The sequence below is a fragment of the Tiliqua scincoides genome, chromosome 5 (assembly GCF_035046505.1).
Source record: "Tiliqua scincoides isolate rTilSci1 chromosome 5, rTilSci1.hap2, whole genome shotgun sequence".
Taxonomy (NCBI): Eukaryota; Metazoa; Chordata; class Lepidosauria; order Squamata; family Scincidae; genus Tiliqua; species Tiliqua scincoides.
In genome coordinates this window covers 21676849-21689774 of record NC_089825.1, presented here as the reverse complement: position 1 = coordinate 21689774, position 12926 = coordinate 21676849, and the positions used below count along the sequence as shown (strand labels likewise).

At 40.8% G+C, this 12926-nt stretch overlaps 1 protein-coding gene across 2 annotated transcripts in view; it reads left to right on the top strand.

Annotated features, from left to right (window-relative positions):
* The window catches only part of PLXDC2 (plexin domain containing 2), a 282678-nt gene that overhangs the window by 224766 nt on the left and 44986 nt on the right, over window positions 1-12926 (top strand). For both annotated transcript variants that reach the window (XM_066626962.1, XM_066626961.1), the window contains exons 7-9: window positions 2479-2578; window positions 10939-11034; window positions 12140-12221. In XM_066626962.1, coding sequence (XP_066483059.1) covers window positions 2479-2578; window positions 10939-11034; window positions 12140-12221 — 278 coding nt within the window. The remainder of the gene's footprint in view (window positions 1-2478; window positions 2579-10938; window positions 11035-12139; window positions 12222-12926) is intronic.

Here is a 12926-nt window from a genome sequence, read left to right as displayed (position 1 = left end):
ATTTAGCCTCACAGATGTTTTTAAGTTCCCAATTATAAGCTCAGTCACCCCAAGCCAAAAAAAATAAATAAATTGAAATTTAAAGTGAAACAAACCTAGTACTTACTTATTACGGCACCTCTGGAAGCCTCAGAGCACCTCCAGATGTGACAAGAGAACATCTCGATTGTGTCTGAAAGTCATAAGATTTTCTTATCTGCAGGTTTCAGTATCTGCAGGGGTCCAGGAATGGATTCCTTATAGATACTAAAGTCCAACTGTATTGGTTCTACTGTGTAACAGTAGAAAGGAATTCTAATGCTTTTCTCCCTGCATCAGAACTAGTTTTTTTTCCCTTTTTTTTCATTGTCTACTCCCACCCCAGCTACATCCTGCAAATGTAGCAAATAGTTTTGACTTCTATAATGGACCCTGGGTGATTACATGATTGAAGCGCTCATTACTGCCTAAATGAGCAGCCAGGTCCTTCACATTAAAGAGATTTAAAAAATATCCCAAATCATTTCTGGATCTTGCATTGACAAGTTATCAATTATGTGCCATCAGTCAGGATCAGAGGCATGACTGCATTACCTATAAGCATTTACTCTACTTATGCAAAGATTAAAAGGTTATTTGCCTCAGTAGTGAACCTCTTAAGCAGACTTACTCTCAGGTTCACTGTATAAAGTTTGATGGCCTGCTTCCCTCTGCTAGTGAACATGGGTTATTGCTTTACTATTTACAAAAAAAACTTAACAGATTAATTCCTATAAAATATTCAGCACCAGAAACAGAATTAGCTTTCCCGCTTATTATATTTATACTATATGATTCCACATGCGGAATTGTATTCAGTGCTAGTAACACAACATTAAAAGGAGAGGTGTTGACACAACAAGCAAGCTAAACTGTCTGAGAAAATATATTCAATGTACTTCACAATTGTGCTAGTTTCTTCCCTGCAGTGAACTGACAATGAAGCCTGTAATTGGCTTATGCAGAGTAAGTTTGCTTTCCCGCCTTGATTACTGAAAGGTACACTAGAAAATGTAATTGCTTAAGTACTTATGAGAGATTGATTAACGAGTCCATCAAAACTTAAGTAGCAGACCAAAACCAAATCTCATAGTGCCTTTAAATGCTGTTTTCATCAACACCAATCTAGCTGTTCTTTTCCTGTAGAGAAAAAAAGTAATATACAGAATATCCAAAGGAAATGAATTGGAATAAAGCCAGTTTCTAGATGTTTAGAATGCAGGTCCCAGAGTAATAACTAAGTTTTGCATCACCCTGTGTGAGAGCTATTGTGTCATCCCCATGATAGACCACCTTCTGTATCAGACCATACAAAATAAATTACAATATCATACACACAACCTAAAGGCAGTGGCATTACTAGGTTTCGTGTTACCCTCTTTAACTTTGTTTATTTATTTTAATATATAGCAGTACAGGTAACCCAACAAATCAGTAACCAACAAAAAAACCAATAGCCAACTTGATAGCACGCACTCAACTGAATAACAGTTCTAGTATTAGCTCTGATACATGGAAATTAAAGCTGACTCATACTAACACCTTATTGGTTGCCTGCTGTATCATAACAAGACCTCATTGCCTCTCAGAACAATTAGTCTCATTGTGCAGTTTTGAGTTAAGAAATGCCTTTGTTACATAAGGCAGTTGTGTTTTCCTTTTCTGGTTTTATGGCCGTAACTTTTGATAGAACACAGATATTTCTCCGCAGTTTGTTTCATTAAATTCTTCATTAAACTACACATCAAATGATATCTACCATGATGGTATTATTGGAAAATACCAAGATTTCATAATTTTGGCCAGTAGTTGTGTCACACACACACACACACACCCCGAATGCATCACCTGGTGCAATCTGCACGCACCCTACACTCCATTAGCAATACTACTGAAAGGTCCCACTATATATAAATGAAGTGATTGTTTGACCATCTGAGTTTGTTTTAAGCTCTGAGTATATACACTGAAGCCTCCAATTTACATAAAGAGCAATCTTCCTATTGTTGAATTGTCTAGGAGCCCCTACAGGATTTTGTGTTGTGGCCCATATTTAGCTGAAAAAGCTATGCATTATTATGCTTCTGTTATTGGATTCATCTCACAAAATAGAACTTGGTGGCTTTCGACCTCTGTTCAACTTCTGTTCAAAAGCCACTACATGAAATATTCGGATCCGTCTTTAAGCAGAGGCAATCATACACAATGGTGTGTTTTATACAGTTAGTAATGTGAAGGTCCCATTGATACAAGAGAATACATGATCCTAGGTGAAAAAGAAGGTGCACACCATACCTGTGCTGGTGCAGACAATGCATCAGATATGCATCTGAGAAGGACACCATTTAGCATTTGATCCCAGTTCATAATTTCTGCTATAATGTTGTTTATCAAATGGAAAGAAACAGAAAGAGAACTCATGCAATACCAATGACATTTTTTTTTTTTTTGGTCTTTCAGATTCCTGTCTCTGTGACACAGATAAGCTCAACCAATCATCCTGTCAAAGTGGGGCTCTCAGATGCATTTGTGGTTGTCCACAGGATTCAGCAAATCCCCAGTATGTTTTTAATTCCTGTTAATGAATATAGGGTAAACCAGTCTGGTTGTCGGGTGTGTGTGTGTGTGTGTGTGTGTGTGTGTGAGTGAGAGAATCAAATTTAATCAGTTGAAAAGGTTTTAACTAAACAAACAAGAAATGCTTAAGTAGCTTCGATTTGCTAATTTTAGTGTAATTTTATTTAGCTGACAATTCCCACTGCCTATCTGCTTCGTTGTTTGTCTTGAAATGATAAGCAAAATCAAACTGTTAACCTAAAGGGACGAGGCAAACTTCTGTCTTTCTCATGCTACTCCATTATAGTTTCCAGAACGGAGATTAAATGGTGTGTTTTTTTCTTAGCAATCAATGAACTTGGACATAAGACGTGTTTGTAAGATGAAAGAAACTAAATTGTGATTTTTAGATTAAGAATGTGTTTGGAAGACATTTCCATGTGGACTGTAGTCTGCGATCTTTAAATTTCCTAAATTCAGTGAAAGGAGAGTCAGGCCATACTGAAATTAGCTATACCAGTGATTCCAAAACTTTTTAGAGGCCTTAGAGGATGCTGCCTGATTTATAAATGCCAAGGGGTGTGACTATAATGGTGATTGGGTAGCAGTGTTCCCCCCAATTAGCAGCTTGTTTAACCCTTGATGCACGTAGCTTAATCTGCCCTGCCAGTTTCATGAACCACCAAAAATTGAGTCATAACCCACTGGTGGGGCCTAGACCCACAGTTTCAGAACCACTGAACTATACTCATGTGGTCATTTGTTCTCCAGTTTTGTGTTGAAGTTGCCAGGTTGTACTTCCTTTTTTCTAGAGATCTGCTTTTTCTTGTGTGTATATTATCATCTGCATTTTCTTGTGAACCATATTATCAAGTTTTGATGGACAGAAAGATATGCTAGTAAACAACTCATAACACATCAGCCCTTTCCAAACAGGCAGTGACTGATAAGTGGTATATCATCATGGAGGCAATCTGTTGAAAGTCTTAGAACAGGCTAAATTCAGTCCAAAGTTCCCTTCTTACCTCGACTATGATTGGATCATTCAGAAGGAGAGATACCCTCTCTCAGTCCATGCTTACCCCAAAATCAGTGTGTTTGCTAGCACTATTCCACTTCGATCTGTCACAATGGTGATCAGATGGAGAGCTTATTGCTTACAATGGAGAGCTTATTCCTTAGATTGATCCAAACCACTCTGTTCCCACTTCCCTCATGCATGACCACGGTCATATTCTGTTCTGGAAGTTCTGATTTGTTTGAAAGAGGGGAATTGAGAAGCCAGTGGTCCCACAACTTCAGAATCTGAGAAGCAAAATAGCAGCTACTGTGTGAAAATTTTCTTTAATAAACAAGGTGAGCATTCCAAGTTTTGTGTCAAAGTAGTTTTGTGTCAGTTTGCTTCCTTGGGATGTAGCCTTCAGAACCACCTTCTGCAAAACAAATGTAATTTTGAATATGCAGACAGTATAACAATATCCTGTCAGAGCAGTTAAATCAGGTTGAGCCACTGAGAGCTTCTCCTCAAGTATGCATGTTCATGAATTCTTGTCTTTCAGGGGTGTTAAATGAACCATAAATCAGCCCAGTCAATTACTGCAAAATGAAAATGCAGGGAAGTCTCCCTTCACTTATTTGTTGACTCTGTAGGACTCAAGTTGCATGTTTTCTGTAAAAGGCATAGGAATACAGGAATTGGAATATATAGGAATACTCAGTTGTCAAGCATTTTGACTAAATGAAAACATTTGTCAATGGACCATCTCACACATTACATAGGGTATACTCGGATCTGCCACAGAGTCAGCCAATCTTGACTTCTTACACGTATACCTGTGTGTTACATGTGCTTGGTACAATTACACATTATCTTTGTACATATACTTAAAATATCTAAGGTGCATCCCTCCGCTATGTGTGGAAAAGCCTAATAGGCTGGTTATGTTTTTGTGTACCATGAAATAAATGCTTGAAATGTTGCATGCCAAATCCCATGCCAGTAGAACATCACGAAGCGTGTGATGTGTATCTTGTAGATGACAGGTGTGTGTTTTTCTGTCTCCAGACCACATAGCAAATAGTACACATACACACACAAGTGCAACTGTGTCAGATTGATGCATGAGCCTTCACAATCCACCCGACAGCTAAGAAATTCAACTTTTTTGGTATATAAAGGGAAAAGCTAAAATTGTATTTATTACCAGGGTTTCGTCATCTTCTGTGTAACACAGAAACATTTTGCTTTGGTGCATTTGTTGTTAACCTGAATTGTATATCATGCCAACTTGCTGAAATTGTTAATGTGTTAGTTCAGAAAATACTTACTGAATCAACCCCACTTTGTGCTCTGTGAACACACACACACACACACACACACACACACACACACACGTACCTTTTTCTTCCCAAAACACCTGGTCTTTCATCACATGGGAGGAGAGCTGGTTTGTCCATATTACACCTCTACATTCACTGCTAACAGCACATTTAAAGTAGTATGAGCAACCTCTCCTCTCCTCTCCTCTCCTCTCCTCTATGCAATTAAGCCAGTGGTTCTCAATCTTTTGAGTGTCACACGACCCACCTCATGCTTCAAGATCAGTCGTGATGCAATGCTGCTTCCAAAAACCTTACTTGGAGTTCCCTAGGCGCCTTCCAGGTTGTGCTAACCCATGATGCTCTGAATGCCTCCTTGACATGACAGGAAGTTGCAGAACCAAACAGAAGTAAACTGGAAGTAGCTTCCTGTCACGTCCAGGAGCCTTTCTGAGGCCTGTGAAGGCCAATGGAGTGGGTCACAGGCCAGAAGCAGCCGCCTCAGACTCCAAGTTAGGCATTTTAGGGCAGTATTAAGCATTGGGCAGCAACCAACCACACATTGGGTCGTGATGCACTGGTGGGTCATGACCCACAGTTTGAGAAATGCTGAATTAAGCTAAAAAGATCCAACTTGCTGAGAAATAAAAGGAGCACACACAGCAAAAATGTGTGAAAAGAGATTGGTTTGGTAAGCATTGCCTAAATGGGGGAATCTCAAACAGAAGGTTCCTGGAATGCAGCCGGAAGCTCTTTATTCGGTCCTTGGACTCGGACTCTGTATGAAATGAGCTTGACACCCCTAGTCTAAACTGACCTCAGAGCTGTGGTTTGTGACCAGTTTGTTTAGAGATTCAGTAAGACATGTTATAATAATAATGTTCTTACCCACCCAAATTATGAATTTGGAGAAAAATTTTTGAAATCAAAGGCAGAGGCACCAGTTAAATACTGTACAATTTACCCTGTCGTAAGTGCTTGTGAAGTCACTGAAGGGCAACTGCATGGAGAGGTGGTTTTCAGTAGTCTCCAGCCACATTGTAATCAAACTCTACCAGAACCACTGATGAAAGGAGATCAGAATCATTATTCCACATACTAGGTTTCATTGAACGAACAAAGGGAATAAAGCACCTTTTCCCCAGCCTTTAAACTATCCCACTTGCATGAAAAAAGTGAAAGTGTGCTCAAGGATAATTAATCTGCATTAAGTGATTTTGAGCATATACAGTATAACTATCGATCTAGCCTCAATTTTTCATAGCTGGCTAAACATTGAGACAGTTTACTGCCTGTGTTGTATGAAAGAATCAATGCAAATGATTGTCTTGGAAATGAATCATTGACTTGTAGAGTACTCCTCCTAAAATTGAGATGGATAGGAATACAACAAACTTTAAGCTCATTCAACTGGTAATAACTCGGGTAATCAATAGTGCGCTCACCAGTTTCATTTACAAAACACAGGAAGGCAAGTCATTTAGTGATGAGAAGTATCATCCAAATTTAACTATTGGATATTTCCCTAAGACAAAAGCAAGGTACAATCAAAACGTTGAGGTCCAAATGCAGAGAAAGGTGTGTAGATCTTCATGTACACATACCAATGTCTGTGCTCAAGGGTGGGGCACACATGTGGCACCAATCCCCATGTACTACAGCAGTTGGCAACTTCTAACTCCTTACTTAGTTGAAACTCCTAAACAGCCAACATTCAAAGCCTTTTCCAGCCCATATGATAACCTGGTAAGTGGTAGAGCCCTGATAAGGGCTGCAGAACTATTAACTGGAGAGAAATGGTCTACCATGGTCTGTGTCAATGTAGGAGCCAAATCTCACAGCCGTGCACCTACTGCTTCTGAGTAGGTGTGTGCAGGATTGCCCTGTTAGTTTCTATTCACCTAACTTAAGTTACAAGCCAATCCTATTGAAGATTGAAGTGTTGCGCAGAGCCCATTTTGATAGCAGAAGTGAGTTCTGCTGCTGTTAAATGGCTCCCAACAAAACACCCATAGAGTGCTCTATTGGTGGCCATTTTGCACGCACTGCTGCAAGAAGCAACAGAACCACTAGATCCTGCCTGTGTTCTCTGGAATAGGTAAGGCAGCAGTGGGGGCGGGGAGGGCGTGAAACTGGAAGGAGGGAGAATGGGGCAGGGAGGCATTGGGATCCAGTGGATCCAGTGAAAAGGACCCACTTTGAATCTTATCCCCTCCTTTTTGAGGCTGCCTGCCCCTTTCTTTTCCTGGGACTTGCTTCAACTAATGAGCCTGCTCAGATCCAAGGAGACCCATTGGTGTCAGAAGGGCTTATAGAGGGGTAAAGGGAAATAATTCCCCTTTCCCTTCCTGATCCACCCGGCTGGGGGAGGGGACAAGGATAGAATGGTTCTTAGTTTAACTATGCTAACATAATCAGATTTTCCCAAACATGCAATTTTAGAATTCTGTCGTATTCATACTTGTGGGTTACACTATTGCAGAAAAACATGTATGCGGTACATATGTACCCTTGTTGCTCAGGAATCTTTGCAGTCTTTGCCTTATAGAACTGCTTTTAAGTAGCTTTATATATTTTTTTTCTACTTCAGTAATGTGAGGGGTTCATCATGAAATTAGAAAGTAGAAATTTTCAATCCTGAATTTGCAGAGTTCAAAGGGATGGAATGCAAGGTTAGCGTGAGACACAGAAGAAGGAGGGTGTGTAGAAGCTTGTGGCTCTCTAAGATTCATTCACAGAGTGCTAAACCCTGATTTAGCATTACAGCAGAACTAGGCCATTGTTTATGCTAAATGGAACCTTTGTTCTACCTAGAAGAATATTTCAAAACCCTTTAATCATCCAGCCACATTTCTTTTGCGCTACAGAATTACATTTACTTAGAAACAAGGAGGCAGCTGAGAAATTAATGGGTTTCTCTACACATGCAGTAAGTTCAATTACTTGAAAACAAGGTACCCAGAAATTTCCCAAGTAAGGTCTCATAGTGGCTAGGGGGCAGAATGCTGTTTCTCCATGGACATAATTTATCAACTCTGTTGATTGACAAAGTCATCAACATTCATATTTTGAGAAATTCATAACGTGCATAGTAAATGTGGATTTGAAATGCATAACCTGCATAGCAAGTGTGGATGATAGAGGGGAACAAGATAACCCTGTTAGGTCTAGTAAATGATCCTGATGAGGGGCAGGTTTGTGCTGAAGACTGGTATAGTATTAAAAACACGGGCTCATGGTTAGAAGAGTTTGAAAATATTATTTATTTTTCTCAGAAGTAAACCCATTGTGTTCAGCAAGACAGGCAGCACAATCCTATGCTGGTTGAATACTGTGATACCACGACACTGAAATGGCCACCACTGCATCCTGCAGGGCCAACAAGCTAACTGGAGGTCTCCTCACGGTAAGGGAACATTGGTTCCGGGTAGTGCCCCCACAGCCCCTATGGGCCTACTCAGAACTGCTCCGGCTCAATAGCCCATGCAGATTTGAGTAGCCCATGGAGAGCTTTCAGGCATAGTAGGGGGATAGGATTTGGCTGCAGCCTCTGCTGCCGTCCCCACGCACCTCCTGGGCCTTAACCACTCCCCAGGCCGCCCTCCCTTGCTTGGTTTGAACATAGTGGGACTTAGTTCTGAGTAATCCTGAGTAAACCTGTATAGGATTGAGCTGTTAAACAATTAGAGACCATCATCAGAACAGTTACACTTAGGGTGTATTATTATTTTTTAATGTTGTCACAGGTATTACAACTTCCTACATTTTCTTTCCCACACTGTTTGTGATGAGGACATTCAGAATTCTTCAGCGGATGCCAAGCCAGCATGCTCTGCATTAACCTTTCTAATGGCTGAACACCGAAAGGTTCAGCCGAAGTGCCAATGCCATCATTTTTATTTATGTATTCATTTGCTTGCCTTTTTGGACCGAAGGAGCCGACTTCTTTGAGGGAAACAAATTAAAGCCTTCAGTGCTGGCAGGAGTTCATTTCAAATACATTCCCTGAATGGTTTGAGTTGGCAGGTGCATCATATGGGCAAGTCACAGTGGGAGGATAAATCTTCCTCTCTTGGCAAGAGAGGTGCTCAAATTCTGCCCAAATAAGCTTAGCCTCTGCATACACATTCTAGTTCAATGGAGCTCCAGATAACTATCAGGCCTTCCAGCATGGATATCTAGGCCAGATGCTTCCAGGTAATTCATTCATATTGACTTGGTGGTGGTAATTTATTTGCTTAATAGGATCTTCACATCTGAGAAGAGACAAAAGTCATCAACAAAATTCAAAGGAATTGGCCCTAAACAAACATGAGTTAATTGGCAATGGCAGTACTCAACCACTTCTGAAATTTTAGTAGTATAATTTGGGGCCTGTCTTTGTGCCACATCCTTCCCATCTATGCCTCTGAAATATGAGCAGAAGCTTTTCTTTGCATGGTGTGGAGAAGATGAATAGGAAAGAGTTTTTTTTCTCCTTCTCTCACAATACAAGAACCAGGGATCATTCAACGAAACTGATTGGTAGGAAATATAGAAGAGATGAAAGGAGGTAGTTCATACTGCACACATTTAGGCTGTGGAATTTGTTGCCACAAGATGTGGTGGCCACTAGCTTGGATGGCTTTAAACAGGGAATGGACGAATTCAGGGAGGTCTATGGCTGGATACTGGACATGATGGCTGTTTGTACTACATCCAGGTTCAGTGGCAGGATGCCTCTGGATATCAGTTGCATAGGAGCAATGGTTGGAGAGAAGTATGCATTTTTCACTTGCTTGTGGGCTTCCTCAGAGGCAGCTGATGGGCCACTGTGGGCAACAGGATGCTCGACTACATTAGATGAAACTTGAGTCTGATCCAACTGAGCTTTTTTGTTCTTATCTGCTACTGGGTTTGGTGGGCTTTGCCAGCTTAAAACAGGAATCACTGGTGCTGTTTCCTGACTGCTTTGCTGGAGACATTGCTAAATCTTGCTTGCTAGTAACTGAGGCACAATAGCTATTATTTCAAAACCTATTCCTACTTCTTGCCTTTTTCAGTGCAGGGCCAAACCAAGAGTAGATCAATTCCTTATGTATGGTAAGACTAAGCCAAGGTGTTGTTGGGTTCTATATTTGTAGCAAAAGCTGCAATCTGGGGCAGCTCACTGGTGTTCCTGGAAGGTCAGGGGGGATAAATGCCCTGGCATGCCATGTCCGTGTGCCACACACACACACACGCTGCCAGCCTATGGAGCTTCTGAGGGCCAGGGAAGCTTCACATGGCATCCTTTGGCCCTCTGAAAGCTTTCTGATGCCTCGGGGGGGGGGGGTCATCAAACACCACTTCCGGTTTTCCAACAAAAACTAGAAGGAATATTTAAAGACCCTCCAGAGGCCTCAGAAAGCTTTCAGAGGACCAGAGAACACCACATGAGACTCCGAAGTGATCGGTAATGGCAGGGAAATGGCAGTCTCTTGGGGGCATTGGCATTATGCGATCCAGGCCTGGGTGGCACATGGGCCAGGATTGCAACTGGGGCAGCTCAAAGTTTTCTCTGAAAACATAGCTCTGCCCAAAGAAACAAAGGATGGAACCCCATCCATAGATACCGGGGAGTCAGCCCCATTGACCTTAATGGGACTTACTTCTGAGTAGACATACTAGGCTTGGAATCAAAACCTTTTGCTTCAGAATTTGAAGCCATTTCTTGCCTTTGTCAAAGCACTTGTCCAGAGAAGGGAGGGATACCAGCGAGTTTTGCAGATCACTGTGGACTGGTTGATAGGTGATAAGTATGAATGTTTCACAAGCTAAATCTGTTATCCTTTCAAGTTCCTTTAATTTGACAGTGTCTATAATGAGCTTCAGTGAGGATGGTACTTTTTTTTATTATGGTGATTGTGTAGTGATTTAATTTCTGTTGCTAGCCGCCTTGGGCATCCCATTTTGGGGGGTGAAAGGTGGTGTATAAATGTTTTTGGATGGATGGATAAGGAGACATTCAAATGGGCATTCCAATTGAACTGAACTTTATGTTTGTTTTTTTTCACTTCCTGGTAGATGTCCGTAGAAGAACAATATATGAGTACCACAGAGTGGAACTTCAGATGTCAAAGGTCACCAATCTGTCAGCTGTTGAGATGATTCCTCTACCCAGTAAGTGAAGTCCAAAAGAAAGTAAAAGCAGTAATGATGGTTTCAAAATCCTCTGTAGATTATTTTTTCCGCTCACACATGAGGCAGTATTTTAATAATAATTCTTACTGAATTTTTCACAGATAGTGTAAACTATTGTCGTTCTGCAGAACTCTGAAACAGTATAACAGGACATCTGCACCAGCTGTTTTGTATGTGATTTGTAGATGGAAATGAGCTTCTATGATTCTATGATGCTTTATTGAAGAGATGCAGGGAAAAAAATTTATTAAGAGGGACCAAGTAATCGCAAAGTATTTCAGTCATGTGCTCCTCATCAGGGGACCAAAAGTATTGTGATAGTTCCTCCTAAAGTCTAGAGCCACAACCTGCAAAATTGGCTTAACATCAGTTTTCCAGCAACTGTATAATGCTAGAATATATGTGAATATTTGTGCACATTTGCATTGCACCTTGTGGTCATGGGTGAATAATAAATATTTTTCTTTAAGCCTGTCTCATGAAATGACAGGCTTGTTTGTATACCAAAAATATTTTTTCCTTTCACATATCACAAAGAGAAAGAGTGACAAGTACTTATTTTGTAGTTTATCCTCCTCCCTTTTTTGTTATAAATTGATGGGGTTCTTTTTTTAGAAGTCCTGGAATGTAAATTGCCAGATAAGCCATCATAGGAAACTAGTTAGCGACTGTCCTTCTCTTAATCCAATTATAGCTCTTACATTGCTTCTTACCCCAGCTTATTGCATCCGTATGGCAAAGCATTAGCTATGCACTGTGAAATGTAAGAGCCCCAAAGGAGTGAGACATAATTGAATGCCTTCATGGCAAAAGTTGAATGTAGGTGCCATACTAGAAATGAACATAGTAGAAATAGCATTACATTTATAAATGGGATTAAAATTGAATCTCAAAGATCACTCTTTACGTGTGTGGATATTTCCAGTGTCTATGCTAGCAGGCCTTTCTTAATGCTGGAGAGCTGTAGCTACCAATGCTCCTATTATTTTGAGGAAGATAAATTTTTTTGTTCTGAGAAAACTATTGATTGGAGAAAGTGCCAGATGAATGATACATTTTTATGGGTTCTGTTTTCCTTTTTTAGCTTGCCTCCAATTTAACAGCTGTGGACCCTGTGTCACAGCCCAGATTGGCTTCAACTGCAGTTGGTGCAATAAACTCCAAAGGTAAGGAAGCTAGTTACTGTTGGCCTTTGATAGACACTTGCCCTAATGATTAATAATTCATTTTTCTCTTACCCAATATAGTGCATAGGGTTTTGTTTGATTGGGGTAATTAGTTTCCTGGTGACAACCAGAGTGATGCTTTTGACCTTTTAGTTTGTGATGTATAAAGTCATAATGTTCCTTTCTCTGAGCCAAAGGAGCATTTCATTGTCAGCCAGACACCAGCAGCATGTTCAGCACTCAGAAAGAAAGGGTTTGTCACCATACTTGGTGGGAGTGCTCCAGAATTCGAGCATATTGGAAAGAGCTATTAAATCTAATTATCAAGGATGGCAGGCTATCAGTTAAGGGAGGAACTGACAGCCATTCTTCAGAGTGCTATTCACAAGTAAATTAGAATGGAAGACTTATTTTTTTTTTTTACCTCTGAAGGTGAATTGCTTTATTAAATTAGTAGTGCAATCCTAACCCTGCGCTGGTACAGCCAGGCCACATGGCCTGTCCTGTACCCAACATGGTGTTTGCGTGGGCTGGAGCAGGCTGGAGGTCACCTTGGATTAAGGGATTATTTCACTTTACCCTATGTTGAGCCCCAGCCTGCTCTATAGGGCTACTTGGACCTGCACCAGCTATTTAGTTGGGACACATCCAAGAAGCCCATGTAGGGCTACTTGGCCAGGGATTAGGATACGCCCCCTCCTGGGC